The 27,194-nt window shown below is 35.8% G+C and overlaps 1 protein-coding gene across 2 annotated transcripts in view; it reads right to left on the bottom strand.

Moving 5' to 3' along the window:
* Positions 1 to 27,194, bottom strand: part of Gulp1 (GULP PTB domain containing engulfment adaptor 1) — a 256,656-nt gene that overhangs the window by 78,715 nt on the left and 150,747 nt on the right. For both annotated transcript variants that reach the window (XM_031367384.1, XM_031367385.1), the window contains 2 exons: positions 20,125 to 20,196; positions 11,838 to 11,899 (listed from right to left, as the gene is read on the bottom strand). In XM_031367384.1, the coding sequence (XP_031223244.1) occupies positions 11,838 to 11,899; positions 20,125 to 20,152 (90 nt within the window). In that variant the 5' untranslated portion in view covers positions 20,153 to 20,196. The remainder of the gene's footprint in view (positions 1 to 11,837; positions 11,900 to 20,124; positions 20,197 to 27,194) is intronic.

The raw sequence follows: 27,194 nt of genomic DNA, 5'->3' as shown, positions 1-27,194 counted from the left end.
AATCTTTAAAAAAAAAAAAAGGTAGCAGGGAGGGGCTAGAATAACGAAAAGGAGACGAAAAGGTGATATAATTCTATTTCAATTTAAAATATTTTTAAAAAGATAAAACCTGTAAAAAAAAACTTTAAATTAAAAAAAAATGTATACTGTATAGCAGGACAAAGTGACATTGAACACTCAACACTAAACAAAACTATTGTGTTGTCAAAAGTTAACAATGAAGTCTCAGGCAGGTGTCCCTAAAGAAAAAGTGAGGCACCATCAATGGAGGGGAGGACTGGAAAATTAGATTTTTTCCCCCCAAGAAAAGAGAAAGACTGCTTATTAGAGACTGATGTTCTGAGGGGGAGAAAGATGCAGAAAGAGAGGTGTCAGGCAGATATTCTGAAATAGAAAATATTCCACAGAACCTTGCATTCATTCACTGAGTCTCTTTTAGGAAAGTTTTTTGAGGAAAAAAAATATCAAAGACTTGGACACAGAGGAGAAATGGTTCTGAAGGGCAATGAACAAGAGTCATTGCGATATGAAATTGAGATTGAGGCATTTAGCAATCGTGCTTTCAAAACTAAATGTAGTTTAGTGAATCCCGACAAGACAAAGGAAAGTGAGCAGAGAAAAAAGAGCTGTTGAGGTATTTCTTCTCAGCTGACTGCTCCTCGTTTGTTTGCGCACACCCTGGAGAGTGGTCGGCCAGGAGCTGAGATCTCTGAGTTGCCTTCTGCGCACCTCCCAGCATCCTTCCTGGAGATAATATTAGTTCAGATAAAGAAACACATATCTGTAAGTTAGTAACCTGATTCACTCTGATTTTATTTTTTCATCTGAGAATTCAAGTAAAATGTTTTTATTTTAAAATAATATGTCTACTAGAATTTATCCTAGAAAGTTAATTCTTCCTGTCCACTCAACCTCAGCATCACTTTCATATTTATAATTTTTTTTTAAAGTTACAATTTAGTTCTTCAATTATAACTATTAACAGTCTTATTCTCATTGCTCTTTGTGAGGGCTAATGAGGTGGTTAAAATGTGCTCACAAGGTTACTGTTAAAAGTTATTCACCTATGCTTAAGTCATTTCTGATTTATATACTCACAGCTGCACATTTGTACAAAATGAATTTCTTGAAATATCTTTAGCTGAAAGTTAACCCTGGGTCATTTCTGCCTGGTAGGATTAAAAGCAACAAGTTAATTTTAATACTTCTGTGTTTTTCTTTACTGCCTAAATCTTGATCATTATCATGCATCATATTCTGGCATATCATTATTATTCTTAGAAAGGATAACCCAGGGTTGACCTACAAATGTAAATGACTGGCTTGCACATTCATAGCACTCCCTTCTTTGTGCTTTCTGTTGGTATTTAGTCTAGGCTGTGCCCCACAGTTACCTAGCAACAGCCAGGTGTGCCTGACTCACTATAAAAGGGGCTGCTTGCCTCCTCCTCTCTCTCTTGCTCTCTTGCTCTTTCTCCTGTTCCTTACCCTCTCTCTCTCCCCATTCCTCCTCCCCCCTCTCTCCACATATTCATGGCTGACCTCTACTCCTCTGCTCACCCCCCCCACCTTTTTCTGTCCCAATTACCGCCTCAACTCCCCTCCCCATGTCCTGAATAAACTCTGTTCTATACTATACTGTCCTGAGGCTGTTAGTGGGAAGGGATGCCTCAGCATGGATGAGCAGAGGCACCCCTTTCCCTGACACCTTACTTCACTTACACCAAACATACGCACTATCTCCTTATTTTTATAAAACACAACATTTTGAGACACTGTTTCTCAGGCTGAGGCTGCAGAGCACACATTGGGTCATTCGATCATCAGTGGTTCCATTTTTTCTGTTTTGATATCTCAACTGGGCAAAAGGGGACACCTGATAGTATTCAGTGCACACAAGGACTAACATGGAGAGCACTTTTACTTCTTCCATTCGATACTAAACATCCAGGAGAAAATTCACTTAGTTGCTACAAAAAGAAAAATAAAAAAGAAAAGAAAACAGATGGAGATATACAGTTTCCTGGAAACTGAAAAAAAAAAAATGGAACACATGGTTACTTTTTAAATGTAAAATATATGCGAAGCTGTTTGGGAGACAAAGCTTCTCATAGTTTATGCCATTGAAAAAGAAAGAAAAACATATGTATGATTTAAAATACATGTATTTATCTGCATAGTGCCTAAGAGGTAAAAGATTATTTTCTTAAAATGTCTGTGGAAAGTCTTCAGAGGAGCATGAACTAGAACTATGGCTTGTCTGCTAAAGAGCTATGCTGAGGAGCATGAACTGGAACTATGGCTTGTCTGCTAAAGAGCTATGCTGTACCTGCACGAGCTGGCCACTGCCTTATCTCACGCCCTGGAAGGAGAATGACAAGGAGAGAAGCTGGAGGCCACTTGCCCCCTACCATCTTCCTAATCAATGCAGCTGTCCCACAGTGTTTATGAGGAAGGGGGCAGGTCACAGAAAAGTGTATCTAGCTATCACACAAGTCCTTCAACCAGGTAAAATAGCACTGTATAACATACATACATACATACATACATACATACATACATACATACATACGTACATACATACATATATTTTAGAGTACCTAGATCCTAACACAATCTCACCATTATACAAACACTTGATATCTTGTACTGTTTGGGGGGCAATTATAAGAAAAATAATCTATATTAGTATAGTTTTCCTCCAAATAATTTCCTTCCTCTGTTAACTGAATCCAAAGATGCAGTCATAGGTATTGAAGGAGAATGCAGTGAAAATGGGGCCATAGAATCCAGTAAGGATGCTACTTCTCTGATCACTTTATATCATTGTTTAACCCAAGTGTTTCCTGCCATAATTTTACCTTCAGTGGTAACTCCTTTATCCTCATTTCTCATTTCTCCTGGATCTTTCTTTCAAAGAAATGTTCACCTCCTGCCTAGGTTTTTGATGCAGCATGTGCTGATTTTAGCCACTTATCAAAGCCACTCCTGAAAGAGTCTTGATAAAAGCTCTGAATGTCTTTGATCTTTCTCGAATATTTCTCAGTTTTATTTTCTACTCAGTCTCTTGAATTCACATCTCAAGTTTCAGAATTTTACTGCTTGACCCTGTAAAGATGAGATGAATTTGTGCTGTTTTCAAAAATATCATTTGCCCATGAACAAGTTTTCTTGTTCTTTCACAAAATGATAGACATATCCAACTTCCATACAATGCCTCTAATAACTAGGTGCTTTTATAGAATTCTGTAGGACCATAAGTCACGCAGAGACATTTTTACAGAGAGATATTGTTAGTAGATATACTGAGTAAAAACAGTAAGGGGAAGAAAATGAAATCTATGGATTGTGGCCTCCAGGCTAGAGAGACAAACAATTGGATACATTCCGTTTAGTCCACAGAGTCACTTACAACTGGCTAGTCTTAAATGATATCCCCCAGAGCATCAGTTAAGAGTCAGGTCAGGATGACACATGTGACAGCTTGAAAAGGGAGACATGAATGCAGTCTTCTATTTTGTTTTGGGGCAATATAATCTCTCAGCGAAGTCGGTTAATCGTTCTGACACTGTGATAGTATAATTCAACAGAAATAAAAATGGATACTAGATAGTGTTGGGTTTCAAAGCAGAACACTTTAAAAGAGATGAGTTTTCAGAAATTCAACTAGTTGTGCAACTTGTCTGAGGAACTGAGAAGATATGCAGTCTACTGTGATTTCTCTTTCTGAATTTATCTTCTCATCTTCTAAGTACTCAGAAGCCACATAATCAATAACAAACTCCCAAGTATATTATGATTTGCCTATTTATTTTCACAATATTTAGTGTTAAACACTTTATACCTTCCCACTAAAAGGGAGAATGAGAAAATGGCATCACAGAGATTTCTGCATTCCTTTTAAATATATAATAGTGGTGCTATGTTACACAAAGAACATTATATACAGCTACAGAAATAGAATTGCCTAGAATTATTACAAGATATAAAATTTATCATTGGATGAACTGAGCTAACATTTAACTTACATAATCGTCTGCCCATTTTGAAATGTTTGAAATGAACATGTTTTATGTACTAGTATTGCTGAAGAACAAGTGTAAAATTCTAGATAACTGTTTTAGAAGGCTTTGTAAAGAGCTGACTTTATTATCTGCTCCCACATTTTAATAAAAAATATAGTTGAATAAGTGAAATGTATTATAAAAGTACTTCTGAGCTTTGCACTCTAATATATATATATATACATATATGTCTACATATATATATTTACATTCTCATTGTACTACAACTAAGAAACTTAGCAAATTGTTATATTTATGGAGATTATAAAATACACTAAAATGTCTTAAAAATTTAGAATTCTGTATCACTTTGTGTGTGATCAAAAATGTCTTACATGTTTCAGAAATGTATTAAGGGAATGAAATTTTTCTGTCGCTTTCAGAGGACCCACAGAGTTGAGCCATACTTCCCTTTTCTATACATATGCATATGTACACAGAGAAGATAGACACATGTATAGACAAGTCTATGATAGATAGGTAAATAGGTAGATAGATAGGTAGATAGACAGACAGACAGACAGACAGACAGACAGATAGATAGATAGATAGAATTATGTATTCTTTATCAATAAATGTTTGAATCCTATAATAAAGCTATGGAGGTCCGTGTAATTAGGAACTTCTTCAACAAGTGAAAATGAAAAAATAAAAAGCAAAATTACATCAATTTTATTTGAGTTAACAAACTGAAAATTCAGCCAAGAAAGTTTGCAAATTAACTGTTCCAGTCTCTGAAACTGGATACATTAAGCACAACCACAAAATGTAAACAGCAGTAGAGATTGGGGTTAATGTCTTGTTCTTGTGGGATGCAAAGGAACCTCCTCCTTACCTATGTTTTAATTTTTCCTATTCTGTTGAACTATCCTTATTGAACTGATTTATTTGAAAGAGCCAAGATGTGATGTTTTTAAGCAAATAGCAAGCTTAAAGCTCTACCATCTCACTGAAATATCTAATCATCTGTCCTTTTCCCCCATGTTTTAACCCATTTGATATATATGTGTACACATTATTGGCTTGATTTTGTTCTCTGCTCATTTACATTTGTCTTTGAAGCCAAATAAGGTTTATAGATCATAAATATTTCAAGATCTGATTTCGAGAATGAAAGGCTAGCTAGAAGTCACTCAGCTCAACAAGTCAGCAATCCTAGAGGGAAACCACCCATCTCATTTTGTTTTTCTTGTAGGAAAAGCCAATATCACTAGAAAACGCTGGCATTTGATATAATCCTCTTGTTAAATCTTTCTTTGACATTTGATTTCACAGTTTCTCATTACCTATATAGTTCTCATCCAGAATTCTTTATTCTTTTTCTGACAGTTCCCCTTCATCAGAAAAGCCATAAGTTTTAAGGTCAAAGTCTGTGTTTCTGTTTGGATTTGCTCATTTTCAGAGCCTGCAACAAACGAATGCCTAAAACATCAAATAACCTGGCTATGTCCTTAGGAATCCATTGCTTCATATTTTATATTGCATTACATTCTATTAAATATTACTTGTGTTATACATATAATTTGCACATGTTCTATATATGAAAACATGGATGTATAATTCTCCTGGGAATGAGTCTAAGGCTTTGCATACATTATGCAAGTGTTCTTCTAAACTACAACTCCAGTCCCCTTTTACCATATCCTAAATCTAAACATTTCATCAAAGGATCATTAAATCAACCTTCTAGAGGAGTTATACTTTTTAAAATAAAATATTTAATAAATGTTCAGTATGAAACAATTGTCAAGTCTTCATCTAGAAAATCACTCTTACATGAATAGAATAATAAGCTGATTAAAATAAAAAATCTGTCAGTATTTCACCTTCATAGAAATGACATCTTAGCATTCCTGTCAGAAGTGGGAGGGCATGAAAATGCAGCTTCCTTATGAGTGATATCTTTGAAAGTTTTTGCTTTAATGTTCTAATTATAGCAATGGGGGTGAATATAAAATCCATCTTTAGATTCTGTCAGCCATATTTTCAAAATAAATTTAGACTCTGCAGCACTTCTCCAGTTTCTAGTATGATTCAAGTAGCAATCACATCTGGCCTGAGCATAGTGAATACAGTTTGGCTCCTTATGGTCAATTTTAGTTCAAAATTTATCTCAGAAATCAGGCACTTGTAATCTCAAGCACTAAAGAGCTTAAAGCAAGGGTTACAAGTTTGAGTCTAGCACAGTAAGACTGAGAACCTAGTTCATAAAACAATAGAATGAAAAGAAGATAGAAGAGAGGGAGCCAGGAAGAAAGAAATGACTAAACAATACAACTAGGTTGTAAGATCTTATTGCTTCCCTTCATTGTTTAGTACAATTTTCACAAATCAGTAGTTCCATGAATATGTGAAGAATCATGGTAAGAGGCTATATTCAAAGGGGCATGTGATTAAACTTGTGATTAAACCTTCTCTTCTACTGTAAGTGTACCAGCATCTGGTTATAGCAGCACACACCTTTAGTACCCAGGAAGCAGAATCAGGCAGCATGTAGATCTCTGTAGTCTCTCAGGTTAGCTAAGACTATAGAGACAGAAGTTGCCTTCAAAATTGGCAATTGCTTACATACACAGTTCTTCATTTTTAAATTAGTTAAATGTGATTTTTCTCATCTGTTGAAAAGCAGGTTACAAATTACAATAGAAAAGTAGTGTCTTACAAATTATTGACTGTAGACCATAAATCCGCAGAGCAAATGTACATTTGCCACATACATTCTGAGAGTTTCTTTCATTTTTATATTTTATTCTGTCTCTAAAGGCAAACTTTCAATGATCCCCACTACACTGATTTCATAATCCATTCTCCTTCATAGGTTATAAGCTGTAGACTAAAAACATGGTTACAGAGTACAGAAAAATATATGATAAATTCCCAGGGAACTAGCACTAATGTCACTGCACATAAAGAAACTAAAGAAACTAAAGAACCTTGCATAGGCTGATACTTACTAAACCTAGCATTCTATATCCCCATGTGTGTGTGTGTGTGTGTATACATATATATATATATATATACATATATATATATATTCAACATGATTTCAATACAAAGACCAAGGCAAAAATCTTATAATCAATACACTATAAAATGAAAGAATGTGGAACTAAAATGTATTCCTAAAAAGAAAAGAAAGGGACAATAATATTCAAGCAAAAAAAAAAATCAAAGTTTGAAGATGTCTCAATTAAATTGAACCACATATTTTTCCAGGGGACAACTACTATTCTTAAACAGTTCTGTTTATCTTATCTTCTTAATTTTAAATCAGTACAAGTCAAAAGTGAAGTGATGGCAAACTTGTAATAGATAGTCTTCTCTTTTATCCAACCTGAGAGTAGGCACCTTCCTACTCCATATACGAACTGTTCTTCCTATGTGCATCCAGTATTTGTCTGATGTTTACCTTATTTATATGACACGTATTTCCCACTATTCAGTAAACTTATTACTAATCCTTGTGGACAAATTCCTAAGAGTTTTAATGACATCTTAATGCTAGTGATAAGATCAACTTTCATGTCATAGCCGAGATTGTTAAAATCTTCTACATCTAGTTTATGTCTGAAACTGGGTGCTCTGCTATCCAAAAGTATTCTTAGTTTTCCTTTTTAGTTTTGCTGTCACTACTATGATGACCAGCAGTTCTATGTGCAAATTCACCAAGTAATGGTGCCAATATTTAGTCAAATTTTAATCTAGAAACTATGATGGAATTATTTTGTAGGAGTGCTTAATGCCTACAATCAATGGATACTTTGCAGAAACTCAATTATTCTTGGTCGTCTGGGTAGGCCTGATCCAAGTAGTTGAAAAAGTCTTGGGAACAGAATAGAGATGCCATTGGTATTTCCCTGGGAAAGAAGGGACTATCCTGGATCTTCAGGGTTAGCGCCCGGCAAGAATTTCAGGAAGCTCTTTTGGTCGGTCTGTTATATAGATTCATTCTCTCTGTATTTTTCTTGCCTTAGCAAGAAATGCTCTTTTCTTAGCATTTCTATGACTATGATAAAACACCTTGACCAAAACAACTTGTGGAGGAAAGGATTTAACCCACCTTACAACTTTCAGGCCACATTCTATTACTGAAAGAAGTCAGGGCAGAAACTTGAGTCAGCAACCCAAAGACAGGAAATGAAATAAGCAATAGAGGAATTCTCATTACATTGCTCACTCTGCTTTCTTATACACTCAAGATAACTAACTAGAGTTGACACCATCCAATATTGATTGGGTAATCCTACACCATTCTTTAATCAAGAACATTCACAGTAACCTTACCTATAGTCCAGTTTTATGGAGCCATTTTCTCAACTGAATGTCCCTCTTCTTAAAAATTCTCTAGCTTATGCCAAATTGACATAAAAATAGCCAACACAGTCCTATTGATCCAACTTTGTGGAAAGATCTTTGATATATTATTTTATCACTTGTAGTATTTGGGCTAGAATTTAGCTCTTATCACATCCATTGTATAACTCATACCTTGCTGACTGCTTACCCTAAAAACCCTCTCTCAAACCTGAGGGATGGAAATGATAACCTGCCTCTTCTTAACTTTGGAAATTCTATCATACAAGGGTGACTCATTGTTCTCCAAATCTCTACAACTTTTCAAAAGTGTCATGTGAATGGCAAAGAACATAGTTTTAACCAACTTAACATAAACTAGAGACACCTGGGAAGAGAGTATCAGACGATTCAACTCCAACAGATTGGCCTATGGACATGTCTGTGTTAAATTTTCTTGATTAATGATGGATGGGAGAGTTCAGCCGAAAAAGGGCAGTGCCAGTGATAGGCAGGTGGTTCTAAGTAGTATAAGAAAGCAAAAGGAGAAGAACAGGGAAGAAGCCAGTATTCCTCCAATAGTCTCTTGCATCTGGGTTACTGTCTTGTCTTTCCTTGATGATAATCTGTATCCTGTTAGACAAGTAATCCCTTTCCTTCCCAAGTTGGTTTGGTCAGTGTTTGATCACAGCAATAGAAACCAAACAGAGACATATTGTGGCTTTTATGCTGGCTATTGCCCTTCCTTATAATAACAGATACCACAAACATAGGAGACATCTACAAAGCTCTGGAATACCCCAACCTTCAGTAAAGCCTTAGTCAACAATGCTTTATACATAATATACATTTAAATAATTAATTCATAATCTGGTATTATCACATTCAGTTTTTACATACACAGAACTTTAAAGCCAAACAGACCTCAGCTTTCCATTTGTCTCCATCTTATTGTCTTTGTGACAATAGGCAACGTATGCAGTGTTTCACCATCAGTTTTGTAACTTGTAAGGTGATGATAATATTGTTAGTCAGTATACAAGGCCATCACATACATTTCTACTACTAACAGACGTCATGCAAAACCACACTAATACTGAAAGTTTAATAAAGCATACATTAGTGATAATATTCTGCAACAACAAACCAATCATTTATAAGAAAAACTTATCAAGTCACTTTGATAAGCTCTGTGGGGAAAAAAAGTGGTTTTGGTTGCTAATATCAACTGGGTAGCTATATTATGTCATATGTTGTTTCAAACTTCATCTACCTTCTTCATATCTCAAATAACTCAGATAAAAAATTGCTATAATTGGCTTCTGTATATTTGAATGCACAGTTCAGATACAGTTCAGTACAACTAAAATTGTTAGTTAAGATATACCCCATGGCAGTTTAGTTCCATGGTCTCTAATCTTCCATGCTGTACTGAACCACCTCCTGTGAACACAGGCTGTGTTTTCATAGGGCATAGAGTTGAACAAAAGAGAGCATAACTTTGTAGTCCAAGCACTATAAAGGAGGGAACGAAATGCTCTTCTATGATATACATCCTCACAAGTTAGATCAAATTAAAACAAACAAAGCAACATTTTCCCACAATACGCTGCATGAAGAATAAAAGCAGGACTCTACGAATGCATGTAATAACACCTAGTCAGTCTCTCGCTTATTAAATGACTTATGTGTTAGGCACTGTTGCTAAAGCCTTACAGAATGTTTGTGAAACTGTTCTCTAGCTTTTCTTTAGTGTCAGCTATTGTCTAGCTATGAATCTGGTACAGCACAAAAAATCTTAACACTGTCTGCATACAGATCTCCATTGTCACGTAAACATTGTAGTACTAAAGTAAAAGGCAGTTGTAGCTAGAATAGAGCCTCCCAACACTTGACAAGCAAGTGTTTCAATGTCATCCATTTTAATTACAAAACAAGAAATAGCCCTTGGTTCTGCCTAAAAGATAGAATTATACAATGACTATCAATGCTTAACTGTGCAGCTCAAAATAATAATCTCATGTTCTCTCTCTCCCTCTCTCTCTCTTTCTCTCTCTCTCTCTTGTTGTACATACACACACACATATTATATATATATATATGTATATACATATATATAATCATATGCTATTTCTTGTAAATGTTTGGTATGATAGGTAATAAAATTTTTCTTTGGTTCATTAACTTTGCATGATAAACAGTAGCAATCAATCTCCATATCAATTTTACAGGGAAATTTATAAATGTTTCTGTTGCATAGAAGGTATTATAGAGCATTTGTATCTGTGAAATCACCTTTTGTTTTTGGACCTAACAAGTGTTGCTGCTGAGCAAGCATTCTGAGGGAGTTTCTTGCTCAGGTCTTCTTTACATTTCTTCCTGCCAATGTGGACATGAACCAACACTGTTAAGGGGTCCCACTGATGGTCTACTTTATAAACTTTTTATTTCTTCTAAAATAACCCCTAAGCTTGTGCCTAATATTCTACATATATATGTATAACATATACATATATAATATATAATTCTAAAATAATAATATATATTATTCTAAAATACTTAGGTTTCCTACTTTCTCCATAATGTCTTCAAAGTCCAACAGTCGAAGCTTACCAAAACCTCATATTCAAAATCTCAAATATAATATTTGCTTCTACTTCTTCAAGGTTTTATTTTAGATTTTCTTAAAAACTAGTTCAGATCTTTTGCTAACTACAAAGTCACTTCTCTCTAAGGTCCATTTTAGAAATTATATTCTTTCACTAAAATTTCCGACATTAGATCTAATCATTAAAACGATGGCATATGTATTAATGCTGCTTCATCTAAATACAATAATCCACAGAAATGTATTTTATTTTATAGTTTGCATTTTATTTACTCCATACCCCCACCTTTGTTGTTGTAATTGTTATTGTTTTTTCAAGACAGGATTTTTCTCTGTAGCCCTGGTTGTCCTAGAGCTTGCTCTATAGACCAGGCTGGGCACAAACTCAGATATCTACATGCTCCTGTCTCTGCTGGGATTAAAGGTGTGCACTACTAACCACCTGGCACTTATTTTCTTAAATATCAATAACATATTAGAATAGTATCTCATTTTCCAGGAGTAGCTGTTTTCGTTGTTCGAGAACTATATTAAGATGTCTTTAAAGAAACATAGTTTTAAAGTTGTTTAATTTCCCAGACGCAATGACATTACAAAATAACTAAAATACAATCTAACTAATGATTTTTAAAAGTTTCAGTGAAATACATGACTATAGAGAAGCTAAATAGAGTATACTTTTCTTTTCAAAGAAATTTGGATATAAAAACAACTTTTTAAAGTTATATTACTTATTTCAGTAATATCAAATTACTTTCAAAAACTGCTTACCAGGACATCCAATGAATAAATTTTTTTTTTAAATTAGCACAATTATTTTAACATAACATATAACAATATAAAAATAGATAATGTCTCAATAACTATTTTACCTTTGCATTATAGGGAATGTAATGTTTTGATAAAGCTTCAGGCGTATGCATCCATGTTTTGTCTGTAACAGAGAAAATGCAGTATTGGATTAAACCACAAATTTCTATGATGCCATATACATACATTCTCACCTGAAGGAAGTCTTGCTGGGGAACCTTTCTTAGTTTAAAAAAGTAATATTGTAACTGGAAATGATTAAGGCACTTATGCTTTTTTTTTTCTTACCATAAATTACATCTGTTAATTTTGTGCAATGCCAGTATATAGCCAAGGCTAACTTCAGACTTGCTGTACTCTTACACACACATCATTTTCCCTGGTCCTCAGTTTATAAGATCAGCAGAAAGCTATGAGAAGTAATATAAATTTATAATTATACAAATTAAGATAAGTTTTATTTTGTGTTTACTGCTTTTACAGATGCCAAGATATATTGAATAATTGCCAGATAAGAAAGTGTTCTGTTCTTTTGTAGTTATGATAACTTTAGCAACAAGGTTTGCACAATCTAAAGGGAAAAATACATTCATGGAGAAGCTGCTCTTTCTTGAAGTTGATTATGTTCAATAGATGCAATGGCTATCATGATAATCTCTATTTCAAATTAAGGAAAGCAATAGTTGAACGTCTACTATTAGAAGTTTTGAAAATTAATAATCTTAATTGTATAATTAGAAATGGTAGACAAATGTAATGAAATAATAGAAACAATGTAATTCCAAAAAGGATAGGTTGAGGGCTAGAGAGTTGGCTCAGGAGTCAGCATGAGCAAAATGCTTTCAGAGCAAGCATGAAGACCTGAGATCAGATATGTTTTTTTCATGTAGCAGCTTTGTGCAGTACTTCACATCTCAGTACTGACGAAACAGAGGTATGAGGAGCCCTCGATCCCACTGGCCAACTCACCTAGCTAAAGTAATACATTCAGGATGAGTGAGAGAGCACGTCTAAAAGAATACAGTGTCTAGTAACTAATGGAGAACACCAACATCAACATCTGGTCCATGCTTACACATGTGCACATGTATGCCTGCACACACAAAAACATGTACAAATCTACAAAGATAGATTTTGACACTAATGTGCTTGGGTGTTACTTACATTTTTCTCATCTGTATTTCACTCAATATTGTATGTAATTTATATATAAATATTACATAAAAATTCCCAAATATTCTGGTAAGTGTATAAGGGGAGAAAAGAGCCAAAGTTTACAAAAAGCTAATTCATTCTTTTTCTTTCTTTTATTCCTTTTTTTTTTTTTTTTTTTTTTTTTTTTTTTTTTTTTGAGATTGTATTTGGTTTTGGGTAAGACTTTTATTTTTTTAATTGGATATTTTATTTATGTACATTTCTCCTTTCCTGGTTTTCCCTCTGCAAATCCCCTATCCCATTCCCCTTACCCTGCTTCTGTGAGGATGCTCCCATAACTACCAACCTACACCTGCTTCACCACTCTAGAATTCCTCTACACTGGCTCCACAAGCCTTCACAGCACCAAGGGCCTCCCTTCCCATTGATGACAGATAAGGCCCTTTCAGCTCCTTCAGTTCTTCCCCAGCTCTTCTATTGGGGTCCCTGTCCTCAGTCCAATGGTGAAGATCCAGCTTCAAGCATTTGATCTCTATTGGTCAGGATCTGGCAGAGCCTCTCAGGAGACAGCTGTATCAGGCTCCAGTCAGCAAGCACTTCTTGGCATCAGCAATAGTGTCTGAGTTTGGTATCTGAATGTGGAATGGATACACAGGTGGAGCAGTCTCTGAATGACCTTTCCTTCAGTCTCTGTTACACTTTAACCCTGTATTTCCTTTAGACAGGAACAATTCCGGGTTAAAATTTTGGAGATGGGTGGGTGGCCCCATCACTCAAAAGGGGTTGGAGGGGACATGCCTAACGTCTGAATATGGTTTCTCAACAGGTTCCCCCTCACCTTTTGGGGGTATTTCAGCTAATGTCATCCCTGTGGAGTCCTGGGAAGTCTTGCTTTCCTAGCATCTGGGACTTTCTGGTTGGTACCCCCAGTTCCCCATCCCCCATTGCTATACACCTCTGCTCATTTTCTTGACCCTCTGTACATCTCCTCCATCTACTCCTATACATGACTCTGCCCGTCTTTCCTCTCCCCCTCTTCTCTTCCTCCCAAGTCCCTCCTACCCTCTACTTCCCTTGATTATATTGTTCCCCCTTCCATGAAGGACTGAAGTATCTACTCTTGGGTCTTCCTTCCTCTTGAGCTTCATGTGGTCTGTGAGTTGTATCTTGAGTGTTCCACACTCTTTACCTAATGTCCATTTTCAGTGAATACATGCCATGTGTGTTTCTTTGTGACTGAGTTACCTCACTCAGGATGATATTTTCTAGATCAATCCATTTGCCTGCGAATTTCATGAAGTCATTGTACTCCATTGTGTAAATGTACCACAGTTTCTGTATCCATTCCTCTGTTGAGGTACATCTGGGTTGTTTCCAGTTTCTGACTATTATAAACAAGGCTGCTATGAACATAGTGGAGCATGTGTCCATGTTGGAGCATCTTCTGGGTATATAAGCCCAGGAGTGGTACAGCTGGGTCCTCAGGTAGAAATATGTACAATTTTCTGAGAAAACACTGGCTTCCAGAATGGTTGAACCATCTTGCAATTCTACCAACAATGAAAGAGTGTTCCTCTTTCTCCACATCTTTGCCAGCATCTGCTGTCAGCTGAGTTTTTGATCTTAGCCATTCTGACTGCTGTGAGGTGGAATCTCAGGATGTTGAGCACTTTTTTCTTTTTCTTTCTTTCTTTCTTTCATTTATTTATTTATTTATTTATTTATTTGGTGCTTCTTGGCCATTTGAGTTTCCTCAGTTGAGAATTCACCCTTTAGCTCTATTCTGTATTTTTTTGGTAGAATTATTTGGTTCTCTGAAGTCCAACTACTTGAGTTCTTTGCATATATATTGGATATTAGCCCTCTATCAGATGTAGGGTTGGCAAAGATCTTTTCCCAATCTGTTCGTTGCCATTTTGTCCTTTTGACCATGTCCTTTTGCCTTACAGAAGTTTTGCAAATTTATGAGGTTCTATTTGTCAATTCTTGATCTTAGAACATAAGCCATTGGTGTTCTATTCAGTAAATTTTCCCCTGTACTCATGTGCTTGAGACTCTTCCCCACTTTCTTTTCTCCTGTATTTCTTTAAGGGAGTTATTTATGTCCTTCTCAAAGTCCTCTATCATCATCATGAGATGAGAGTTTTAATCAGAGTCTTTATTTTCTGATGTGATCAGGTATCCAGGGTGTGCTGTGGTGGGAGAACTGGGTTCTGATAATGCCAAGTAGCCTTGGTTTCTGTTGCTTATGTTCTTGCCTTTGCCTCTCACCATCTGGTTATTTCTGATGTTAGCTTATCTTGATGTCTCTGACTGTGGCTTGTCCCTCCTGTAAGCCTGTGTGTCAGCACTCCTGGGAGACCAGTTCTTTATGGGAGGAATTTGGGTATGTAGAGCTATGGCACAGGGTCAGCTCTGGGATGCAGCTGGAAACAGGAAGCATCTTTTCCCCTGCTATTCCTTGAATCCTGTGTCCTGTTGGCTCTGGGTCGGTCCCTCTTCAGCCTGGTATTTGAGCCGAAGTGTGGTCTTACCTGTTCTCTTAGGTGTGTCAGCAATCCTGGGGAGACCTGCTCTCTCCCTGTGGATTTGGGTAAGGAGAGCTGTGGTACAGGGTCAGCTCCAGGCACAGATGGAAACTGTAAGGGTCCTGTCCCAGGCTGCTCCTCAGTTCCCGAGTCCTGAGGGCCCCTTGGGTTCCTCAGAGCAGAAGTGGTGGTCCTCCCTGTGTGTCTGCACACCTGTGAGACCATCTCTCTCCCGGTGGGACCTGGGTATGGAGAGCTGTGGCACAGGCTACGCTCAGGGGCACAGATAGAAACTGGAAAGATCCCATCCATGGTTGTTCCTTGGTTTCTAACAGAAATCAGTGTTTACACAGTATCCACTATGGTAGTTTAGGTGTTGATTTCTACCTCCAATTTTTCCAAAATCTGAAAATTTTCTAAACACGTCCTTAATATTAGACAAAATTATATGCTGATAAAAGAAAACCAAAACAAACCAATCAACCAAACAAAACCCCAAAAGAATAAATTATTGGCTTTAATTTCTGCATATTGTTAGTCCTAGAGAAGGAAGTGCAGTTGCTATTTCTTGGTCACCATGTGTAACCTGTTATAACCATAGAAGCAGTAAGATAATGAGACTGGTATAGAAATAGACATTCTAGACCATGTCCACATTGCTTCTAACTATACTTAAATAACTTACTCAAATTTTACAGGCAAAGCATATGAAGCAAAATGCCAATGTTTCAAAATTCTTGACAAATGTCAAGCTACTCCAATGCTAGGTCAACAAATACAGATTGTACCTAGATTAAGATCTTATCAGGAAACATGTAGTAATTTCATAACTTTTATATCATGAGAGATCAATATAACATAACAAAAATATCTACTCCAAGTGCATTACATTTAATATGAAATGTTACTGAGTGAATGAATGTAATGTGGACTGAAATTTCCACAAAAGGAAAATCGCTCTTAATCAATACTTTTTTAATGTTAAACATTACAATTATATTTAGTTACCAAAATATCAATTGACACATTAAAGGAAACAAAGGTGAAATCAGCTGCGTTTATTCAGAATTTTTGCTCCATGATTTATTTTTTTAATACAATGTGAATTTGACAAATTCATAAATGCTAACAGAAAAAAAAAGAAGCATAAAATAAAGGCAATCCCAGCAGTCTAACCTGTCTGTGATTATGATGTTAGAACAGCTTTTAAGGAGTTTCTCAGAATAGCTCAGATGCATGTAATTCCTATATTTACAATATTTTCTCTGTCCCTAGGCAACCCTAAGACATTAGAGAACCTCCAAAGATCATCACTCAAGGGGATAATTTAGACTACTGATCCCACAACACTGCCCCAGAGAGCCGAGAAAAGGGAAAACGACAGCGATTTTTGGGTGCTAGGTAGCCATGGCTGTACTTGATACTCTCAAACAGTTCATAGGAGTGAGCTTTAACCAAGTAACTTAGACTTTTATCAACTAAGAAATGAGCTCTTCCTGATCTGGATACTTATTTGTATGCTTGAAATATTATGAATAATAGATAGAATAGATAGCTAGACTAGATGAATAGATATAGATGTGCAATTTTAGTACAAGTAACACTTGAATTTGATAGTATTCCATATGTGATTATGACCCCAGGCATTACTTGAATTCTCTCATAAGATTCAAGTTTTCCATTTCAAATGAAAAATTATCTACATAGTACTACTGTTTTTTCCAGTATATAAAAGTATATTTTATTATATAATAAAGAACCACATACTAACCACCCTGTGGGAACAAATATGACAGATACTTGAGGGCAATAGGGATCCTTCATTTGTAGACACTGATCTGGATGATGATTGATGATGATGATTGATGATGATGATGATGATGATGATGATGATGACATCATCCATGTTCACAAATGTAAGATAACTTTTTTTCTATTTCAAATATTTTTACTGCGTAAATATTTTCAAGATTCAGTCAATATTATAAAATTGTTAACTAAGACAAAAGTAAAACTCTACTTGATGGAACATAAAGATTAACACTTTAAGTTTAAAAATGTATTTGGTAATATATTGTCTCTATTCTTAAAGAAGTGTGCATTAAATTTACCATTTAATTGTTTTATGTTGGAGAAAATGGTGATTTTATACAAGTTGTTGAGATTTTATACAAGACATCAACAGCATAATACAACACATGAAAATCCTCTTATGGTAGTGGTTTTTCAAAAATGAAAATGTTAAACATCTCAATGCATGTGTAGCATATTTAATATTACTGCACTAACTGTTAAACTCTCTTTTAATCATCTTGTTTGCTAGGGAAAGTGAAGCCACCAAGCTTAGTAAGAACCTGTCTCTTCTCCTTCCCTTGGTAACCTTCACCATTTAATTGCAATTAAAACAGCAAGTAGTGAGTGGAAGGGAAGACCCTGGTGAGGAACAGAGAGCAGAGTCCCAGACCCCCTGTCCTGTGAACGTTTACAGACCTTAGCTGATGAAAGACTGATTTCCTACTAAATGAAGTTGTGAAGATTTTAAAAACAAAGCAAAATACAACAAAACAAAGCCTTTTAGGAGATTATACCTTCTGATTGTTAGACCAAGACTAGGTGACTCAAAAATGACATAGAGATTCTTCATCTTTCCATGGTTAAAGGATGTACAGAGGGTTAGGTATGTATCACCACTGGTAATGTGCTTGTCTGGTGGAGAGGAAGGACCAGGTTCCATGCCCAGCATGGATAAAACCAGGTGAGCTTGTATAGGATTATTATCTCAGCACACAGCACTATTGTTTAACAGCAAAATCAAACTCTCTAAGAATTATTCTCAACACATGACAGTCAGAACTAACATTCTAAACTAGAGGTAGAACAAACAGTTAAATTCTAAACTAAAGGGACAAAAAAAAATGCTGATCAATATAATTTTCTGATTGGGATAATCATTTAATTTAAACACCAGTGATGTGAAGGTGAAGGAAGTTGGAAAAGAATGAAACAATGAAGGAACCACAAGCCCCTGTATTTCCTGCTGTCCAACATTGTCCTCCCACTGGGCACATATATCAAACTCACGTTCCATTGAAATGGAAAGGAACATTGGGCCTTGAAATTCATCAATGTAAATAAATCCAAATATCTTTCAAGTGTGTATTGAATTCTAGATGGGGGCTTTGGCTTTAAAACTTTCAGGAAAACAACTGTAATCAGATCTATGTATCTCAGAAGGTCTGGAGAGATTTGTGATCCAGCTGATGAAGCATGACTTAAGTATTTTCTTGCAGACATTACAGTGTTGTAGGGCTATTTCTCGAGTTTGCTACTACAAAAAAGAGAACATTTCCATTTTAGTGGGTTTAAAATCAGAAGCAAGTTGTTGACATCAATTAATGTTACATTGTTTTTCTTTATTTAGACTAACAAATAAAATGTTTTCAAAGTCACAGGTTTGAATGGGGTCTGAAAGATCACATTATTTAAATTTTCACTGAGTACACTAGTATGCTTACCACATCCAAGGATTTGCATCTCTTACTTCACAAACAATAATTTAATAATCTCTTTATATCTTCACAAAACTATATGAATATTTTTCTTATGCTAAATCAGTGGCTTTATAGTTTATGTTTATTTGCCCTCCCTTCTTTACAGTGAATGTCATGGTTGAAAAATTAACCCTTCAAATAAATAATAAAAAATATCCCTCAATGCATAAAAAGAATTCTCAAACTTGACTTCTGGTAAAAATGTTTTAAGTTACCCCACTTTTATTTCTGGTCTGTTCATGTAGTATGTGTCAGAGCATCATTTGCTCATTTTAGGTCCAACAGTAGAATGTTAGGCTAGTATGCCTGGAGCCCTGAGTGTGATCCCTAGCACCTCATGAACAGGTGCAATGGTTCATGCTTCCAATTTCAAAACTTGCCATGTTGAAGCTAGATGATCAAAATTCAAGTTCATTCTCCTGGCTTACATAGTGAGTTTGAGATCAAAAAGTAATACATGAATCTTGGAATACTCACTGAAGGGGTAGAGTTGGGGAGAACACACTTCACTAAATAAAATAGAGCGTTAACTCTGTAGTTGCTGGTTCTGGATATCTATTGTCCATACATTAAATAATCACAGTTGATTTTACTGTTGGATCATTTTTTTACTTCCCATGACACTTAAGGTCAACTTCCAAAACTTTATATAGATAATAATGCAATGCATGGATTTTCTATATCCTTCTTTGGCAATTCACAATATCTACGTAAATTTTAGTGTAGAATACAACCTAATTGCTCATTTCTGTCTGTTTATCTATAATTATACCTAATTATCATCTCTTCCAGCTTTCAATCATCTAGAAATCTGATTAATATATTAAGTATTCACTCTAAAATCCCCAGAAACAGGTTAAATAGAAGATAGCTCTATGCAATTTTACAGTATAGCATGCAATTGCTAGCAAACATATAATATGTCCACATGCATTGTGAACTAAGCATATTAATACTTCCTTTTAATTAGGGTACAATGAAAGCAGATTAATTAGTAGTAGCTACAGATGTGAATTACTCTAATATAACCAAATTGCTTTGACAAAGAGAAAAGGCACATGTGTTACTTGTACTTTATTAGTAAGAACATTGATTTGACTGTCAAGTTCTCTTACCTTTCTTCCTGCTGAAAGCACGGTTCATGATGTGGAACCTCCCAACTGCTCAGCTCAGTAATACCCAGTACCCTGTTAAAAACATAAAGGAGGCATTGATGACCAACCTTTTCTGTTTGGCGATTGTTTTGTTTGCTCTTTTGAAAAAGGGTCTTGCTGTGTAGCCCAATCTGGTTTGAATGAATTCAGGGTAATTTTCCTGCCCCAGCCTCACAAATGTTGGGGTTACATATGCATCACCACACCCAGCTCTTAGTGAATTTTAAATTACAAAGTATTTAAGAAGTGTTAAATACTCAACATGCAATGGTCTATTACATCACAAAAGGCAATAGATAAGGATCAACTTAAATACCTAATGTAATGAGGGACAGAGTTAACTGCAATACGGTCAGCTAAAAATCCTCCAAGGCATGCATATTGTTTATTATATTTATCTGTAAATTTAAGGAAGAAGGTTACTTCTCTTCTGAATTTGTTGGAAATAAATGCAGTCAAGTTTTGATTTCTTCTGAACAACCAAGATAGATAGAAACAAAATTATTACGCTTTTAAAAGCAAAATCATTTTATCAATACATTTACATGTACAACAGCTTGGCTAAGGGACTTTTTCTGCAAAAGGGGCAATCCATCTCAGACACTTTATTTATTCAGCCAATGTTTTCATGTAAAAATTACTTCTATATACCATCTCATACATATTACAAAATAACAGTTTATGGGGAGGTTAATGTTAGAATCTCTATTTGAGGACCCATGGGAGTGTTAAGTTTTTGGATGAATATGGAAGGAATCTTTTCTTTAAGAAGGCAGATAATCTTTTTGTTCCCTCATTAGCTAATTGATTAATTTATTTACTCACTTTACAGCCTTATAACAGCTTCTCTCCATCCTCTCCTCCCAGTCCCACCCTCAGATGCTCTACCTATCTCACTTTTCATATCCCCTCCCCCCACCCCCTCCCCTATCCCCTTTTCCTCAGAGAAGGGGAGGCTTCCCATGGACACCAACCCACACTAGTACATCAAATCACAGCAGGACTACTTGCTTCTTCTTGCAGACAAGGCAGCTCAGCAACTAGAAAGGGACCCAAAGGTAGGCAGTGGAGTGTGCAACTAGTAATAGCTTCCTAAATCCTGCTAGCACAACATTGGTAGCTTGTGATGCTTGTCTTAATTGGGTTGTGTCTGTTGTAAAGGTTCTTTGCTGAAATTCTCCAATAGTAATAAGAGATATTCTAACATGTTCTCTAACAATTAATGGGACACGGAAAGGACTAAGAGGAACAGAACATCTATCTGGGTTCTGCGTCTAATGAATCAAACAAAAATTATAACATGCATCTTATTCTTTGGGGCATTTAAATTCATGAAATTAAAAGGCTTAATTTTGATAACAGAATTTTGGTTTGGTATATCAGAGGTGATTTCTGAAGCTATAGCTCTCTCAATGTATAGTCTCTCATTGGCCCAATGCTGGCATGGAAGTTTTGTAGCTATCCAATGACTAGAACATGTTGCTTCTATTCTGATATCAGTTGGGAGGGGCATCCACCACTCATACTCCAGTGAGAACATTCATAGGTCCATGCATTATTAAGACCAGAAAGTGACACAAGGTCTGAGCAGCATTTTTCATGTCAATATAAATTTAATTCTAATATTGGTACTTAAATTTAATTCTACTATTAATGTCTGGGTGATCCTGAGCTAAGTTTCTCATGTTCTGGCCACGTTTCAGTAGTCACATGTTAAAGTTTTCATTATGATTCTTTCCAATGTCAATAAAACTGGTTTCTTCCTGGGGATTTCATTACAAAGTTGTGTTCTTAATGAAAGAGTCAGCTACCTTTCTCTAAAATGAGATAATTAAGTAGAAAATAATAATACTAAGAAAAATATTCTTAAAGACTAATGAAATATTTAAAACAGTTATTTATGCTGAAACAAATATTTATGGCATACTTGACTTGTGTAGATTGTGGACGACCTTAAATGTGATGTCCCTTTTTGAACCACAAACTTTGAAGTTCTTTGCAGAAATGCCACGAGATACTTTATTTTTTTTTCTCAATTTAATAGAAACATTTTAATCATAATGAACTCAAAAACATTACAGAGCTCCAGAATGGCCATTATAACCTTCTAGAAGCCCCCTTAGATGGAAAGAGCTTGAGTCTGGGCAAAGGATTGTGATTGCCTTTTTGCTAGTTTTTAAAACATTGCCAGAAAATGTATTTGTCCAACTTATGTGGGTGTCCAAAATAATAAAATTCATTACCTGAGATAGAATCAAGGCATAGAATCAAAGAATATATGCATAGAGGGACTCCATGCTTTTCTGATAGTTGGGAACAAAGACATCTTGGCCAGGCCTGCACACAGGTTGACTTAGACATCGTAAACAACACCTTCTGCTTCTGCCACCGCTACCATGACCATTTTCCTTTCAACCTCAGTGTGAGCACAGTAAGCTCAAATAAGTCAGTTTCCTACTTTGCTTACTTATTAAAGCTTCAGTTATAACTGATAAATTATTTCTCCTCAGAAATCCCTTAATGGGTTCACCACGTTTGGAAAAAATTTTACTTGACCCTGGGCCTGTGATTCAAGCCACAAACCAAATGTTACGAACTTCTTCCTTCTCTTCCTTTGTTCTTTCCTTCCTTCCTTTCTTTTTTCCTTCCTTTTGTTCTTTCTTTTTAAATTACTTATTGGTAGTAATTAGTGTGAGAGTGAACATTTAAAATAAAGTACACAGGAACAACTTTTACTTTTGTTATTTAGTTTTTTTCAAAGTATGTCTTATTTTCTTTTGTGACTACATGGGAAATGGTAGCATTTAAAATGTTAGGAAGTTAGGCACAAAAAAAAAAAAAATCAGAGGTTGTTACATTTCAAATAGATACAAAGATATTGAGAAGGGAACGTATACCAGGCAGTCTGCCTGCAAGCCATACTTAAGATACTAAGTATCTTTTTGTTTTTTTACTTTTTTTTATAATTCTGTCATTGCCTGCCTCCTGGTCTACCCTCCCACAGTTCTTTACCCCAGTCCTCTTCCCTGCTGTCTCCAAGAAGATACTCATCCCCCCTCCCCTGCCAGGAATCCCCACTCCCTGGGACCTCAAGTCTCTCCAGGGTTAGACCCATTTTCTTCCACTGAGTCCAGACCAGGCAGTCCTCTGCTGTCATATGTGTCAGGTGGGTAGGGGGATTGAATCAGCTCATGTATGCTGCCTGGTTGATAACGCAGTGTCTGGGAGATAGCAGGGGTCCAGGTGAGTTGAGACTGCTGGTCTTCCTGTAGGGTCGCCCTCCTCCTCAGTTTCTTCCAGCCTTTCCCTAATTCAGCCACAGGGATCCTCAACTTCAGTCCAAAGGTTGGGTGTAAGTATATGCATCTGTCTCAGTCACCTGCTTTTTGGGCCTCTCAGAGGACAACCATGCTACCCTACATCCTATAGAGGGATAATATCCAATATATACAAAGAACTCAAGACATTACACTCCAGAGAACCAAATTACCCTATTAAAAATGGGGTATAGAGCTAAACAAAGAATTCTGAATGGAGTAACCCTGAATGGCTGAGAAACACCTAAAGAAATATTCAACATCCTTAGTCATCAGAGAAATGCAAATCAAAACAAACCTGAGATTCCACAACATTCACAACAGTGAGAATGGCTAAGATCAAAAACTCAGATGACAGCAGATGGTGGTCAGGATGTGGAGTAAGAGGAACTCTCCTTCATTGCTGGTAGGATTGCAAGCTGGTACAACCACTCTGGAAATCAGCATGGCAGTTCCTCAGGAAATTGGACATAAGAATACCTGTGGACCTAGCAATGCCACTCCTGGGCATATACCCAAAAGATGCTCCAATATATAATAAGGACACATTTATAATAGCCTTATTTATAATAGCCTGAAACTTGAAACAACCCAGATGTCCCTCAACAGAGGAATGGAAACAGAAAATGTGGTTCATTTACACAATTACTCAGCCTTTAAAAGTAACGACTTCATTAAATTCTCAGGCAAATGGATGGAACTAGAAAATATCTTCCTGCATGAGGTAACCCAGCATCATTGCTTTGTTCTTTGACACCTCACAGGAGCTTTTTCAAACACTTTACTCTTAAGTTAGTTCTTTGAGGAATAACTTGCTTTTTCGATTTGCTGAGACAACTGATGTCAGCTTTCTCATCTTCCCTTCAGTTTCCTCTAGAGCTGGGCAATGATAACTACACAGGCGAGAGACTCAGGTCTCAACACTCAGTCAGAATCCAGGCTCTATGTTCTCTTTACTTACTTATGGAGGCAGCAGAAATCACTCTTTAGCTCTTATTATCTTTGCTTTTTGCTTCAGTATAAGCTCAGTTCTTTCCAACTCTTAAGAATGGCCACTATCACCATCCATCTCTTGAAATGTCCAAGTTATGGCTTTTCTTTTTCAACTGGTGTCACAAATTTCTTGACATTTGGGTTGCTTTTCTCACTTATTATGTCTCTTTGCAAAGGAGAATGGATTACTCTAAATTGCTGGATGCATGCCCAAGAATAGAGAAGGAGAATTGAATGATAATGGCCACTTTTTCATTTTAAAATAGATGTTATGAATGATGAATGTATTCTTGGGAAAGGCAAAATTTGAAAGGTGAAATTGAAGACTTTTCCTTGGAGGCCTAGAGAGATGGCTAAGTGGTTAGAATTGCTACACAATTCTTAGTACCAGGGTTCAGATCCCACCAAGTACCTAACAAGTCAGGCACCCTGCCCACAAATGCCTGTCATTACTGATCTGAGGGTTTGTCATCCTCTTCCGTTCCTCTGTCCTCTCCTTTCATGTAGACTTACTCTTTTGCACAGGCCTATAAATAAATTATATGCCCACGCACACACAGTAACCCACGTAAATATTTTTTAAAAGGCTTCTGATAGGATATGATTGCTCAGAGATAACAATAGGACAGCTCAAAATGAGGGGCTGCTTTTAGAGTTGTGGAACAGTGAGGTAGTGATAGTGAGACATAACAAAGTGTTACGCTTATAGATGACGGCTCAGATAGAGTGAACCAGGTAATTTAAATGTCAAATTGAAACAATCTAAAGTCTACTAGTTAAACAAATTTAGGATTCACATGCACATAAATAAAAATCTCTAGTATTGGACATGAACACCAACAAACTTCATAGAAGTCCATATTTGAGATACTGCTCAGAGAAGATTCATCCGTTGGCATGTCTATAGGTAATATCATTCTCTAGGCATGTGACCCTGAGCAGTATGAGAAAGAAGCTTGCTGGGCTGCACAATCCATGTGAAAATCCTGAATTAAATAGAAAAAAACTGATATAGAAAAATAAAAGAAAACAAGAAAAACCAAAATCAAACCAAACCAAACCAAACCAACAACAGCAAAACAGGATAAACACAAAAAATTTCTTGGTCAGGCATGAAGGTATATGGCTAGATCCAAAAGTGAACTAACTATCTCTAGATAAATAGAACAATTCAAACACTTACACAAAACAGAGCTGACTCATGAGAATACAAAGATTTAGTTGTGGGATTGATAATTTGGTGATGATAGAATTTAGATTTCCATTTTGAGTAGTTTCCTTGTTTAAATTAGATGTAGGTCACTGGCTTTTGGTGAAAACAGTAAGATGTGGGAATATTAGAAAAAAGTGGAGGGGATAGTGGAAACCAAAATCACCATCTCAAATAAGGGAGTGAGTTGAAAAGTGAACACAGTTTTAGGGGATGGGGAATGTTAGTGCATAGATGAGACTTATAATCCACATAAGACATAAACAAAGAAGTATGGAGGTATGTTTTTGTCTTTAAATGTGTACATGTATGTGTACATGTATGTGCGCGTGTGTATGTGTGTATGTTTGTGTGTGTGTGTGTGTGTGTGTGTGTGTGTGTGTTCTGGCCATCGTTACCAACTGAAGTTTATATATCAGTAGTGGCTGAGATTTTCAAGGCTTGAAATTCAAAGAGGGGAAGCAAAAATGTCTTTGGAAGTTATATGTTTTAAAAAGAAACAAAATGCCTTTGACAATAATATAGTTTTAGATAGTGTTTAACAATTACATTTCCTTTTCTTATCATAATCCCTTATCAAAATCAACATAATTGTTTAGCTAAATGAACTATTTTAGGAATACTTTAAAATTACTGCAGCATAAATATTAGCTCAAGAACTAACAATCAAAAATAAAATTATACATATACATACAGCTATGTACATTTGGTTTGTCATAGTTCAACATATTTATTCCAATGAATATTCTTTTTGAGGCATTTTAGGAGATTATGGGTAAAGAGGGACATTTCAGAGGTACTATACCTAATGTGGACTTTAGCAAAAATGTTCATCAATGATAAAAATAAGTACCAATGTTTTTATGCATTCGTGTAATGATTTTAAATCTTTAACTTCCCCCATCTTCGTCCCAACCATTCCTCTTGCTCAGTTTAAATCGTGTCCTTTACCTGTCAGACTGGGTAAGAAGACCTGGGCTGAGTACCCAACTACACAGTGAACATAAAAATTGAAGGTGCCTAATGCACAAGCATCAATTACTCTCAAAGCACATAGCCTTCTAAAGATGTTTCTTTAGACATGAAAAGAGATAGGTCAGAGTTCCAAGGGTTCTGGTATGGAAGTGTCTTTAGAAGAATGTAAGCTTTGGAATGACTGGTGTATGTGCTTCAGATACCTTCAGTATTTATGTTCACTGTGTACCTGATGTCACTTAATATGTTGTGAAGTGGATACATGTATGTATTACACAAAAAACAATTGTAAATAAATGAAAGGCAATTCAGAATAATGAATCTCAAAAAGCAGAGTAAGCAAAATTTTTATACTTTAAAAGTAATCTTCCACAAAGTTATAGTTGATGTTTTAATGAATTATTTACTGCCTAATACTTTAAATACTATCATTTGTAAAATGTAACTACTTCTTTTGAAATGTCTCATCCAAGAGTGTGAATAGGTTAAAAATTGTCAAGAAGAAGAAGAAGAAGAAGAAGAAGAAGAAGAAGAAG

Source organism: Mastomys coucha, unplaced genomic scaffold (genome assembly GCF_008632895.1).
Source record: "Mastomys coucha isolate ucsf_1 unplaced genomic scaffold, UCSF_Mcou_1 pScaffold14, whole genome shotgun sequence".
Taxonomy (NCBI): Eukaryota; Metazoa; Chordata; class Mammalia; order Rodentia; family Muridae; genus Mastomys; species Mastomys coucha.
This window is presented reverse-complemented; position numbering and strand designations above follow the sequence as displayed.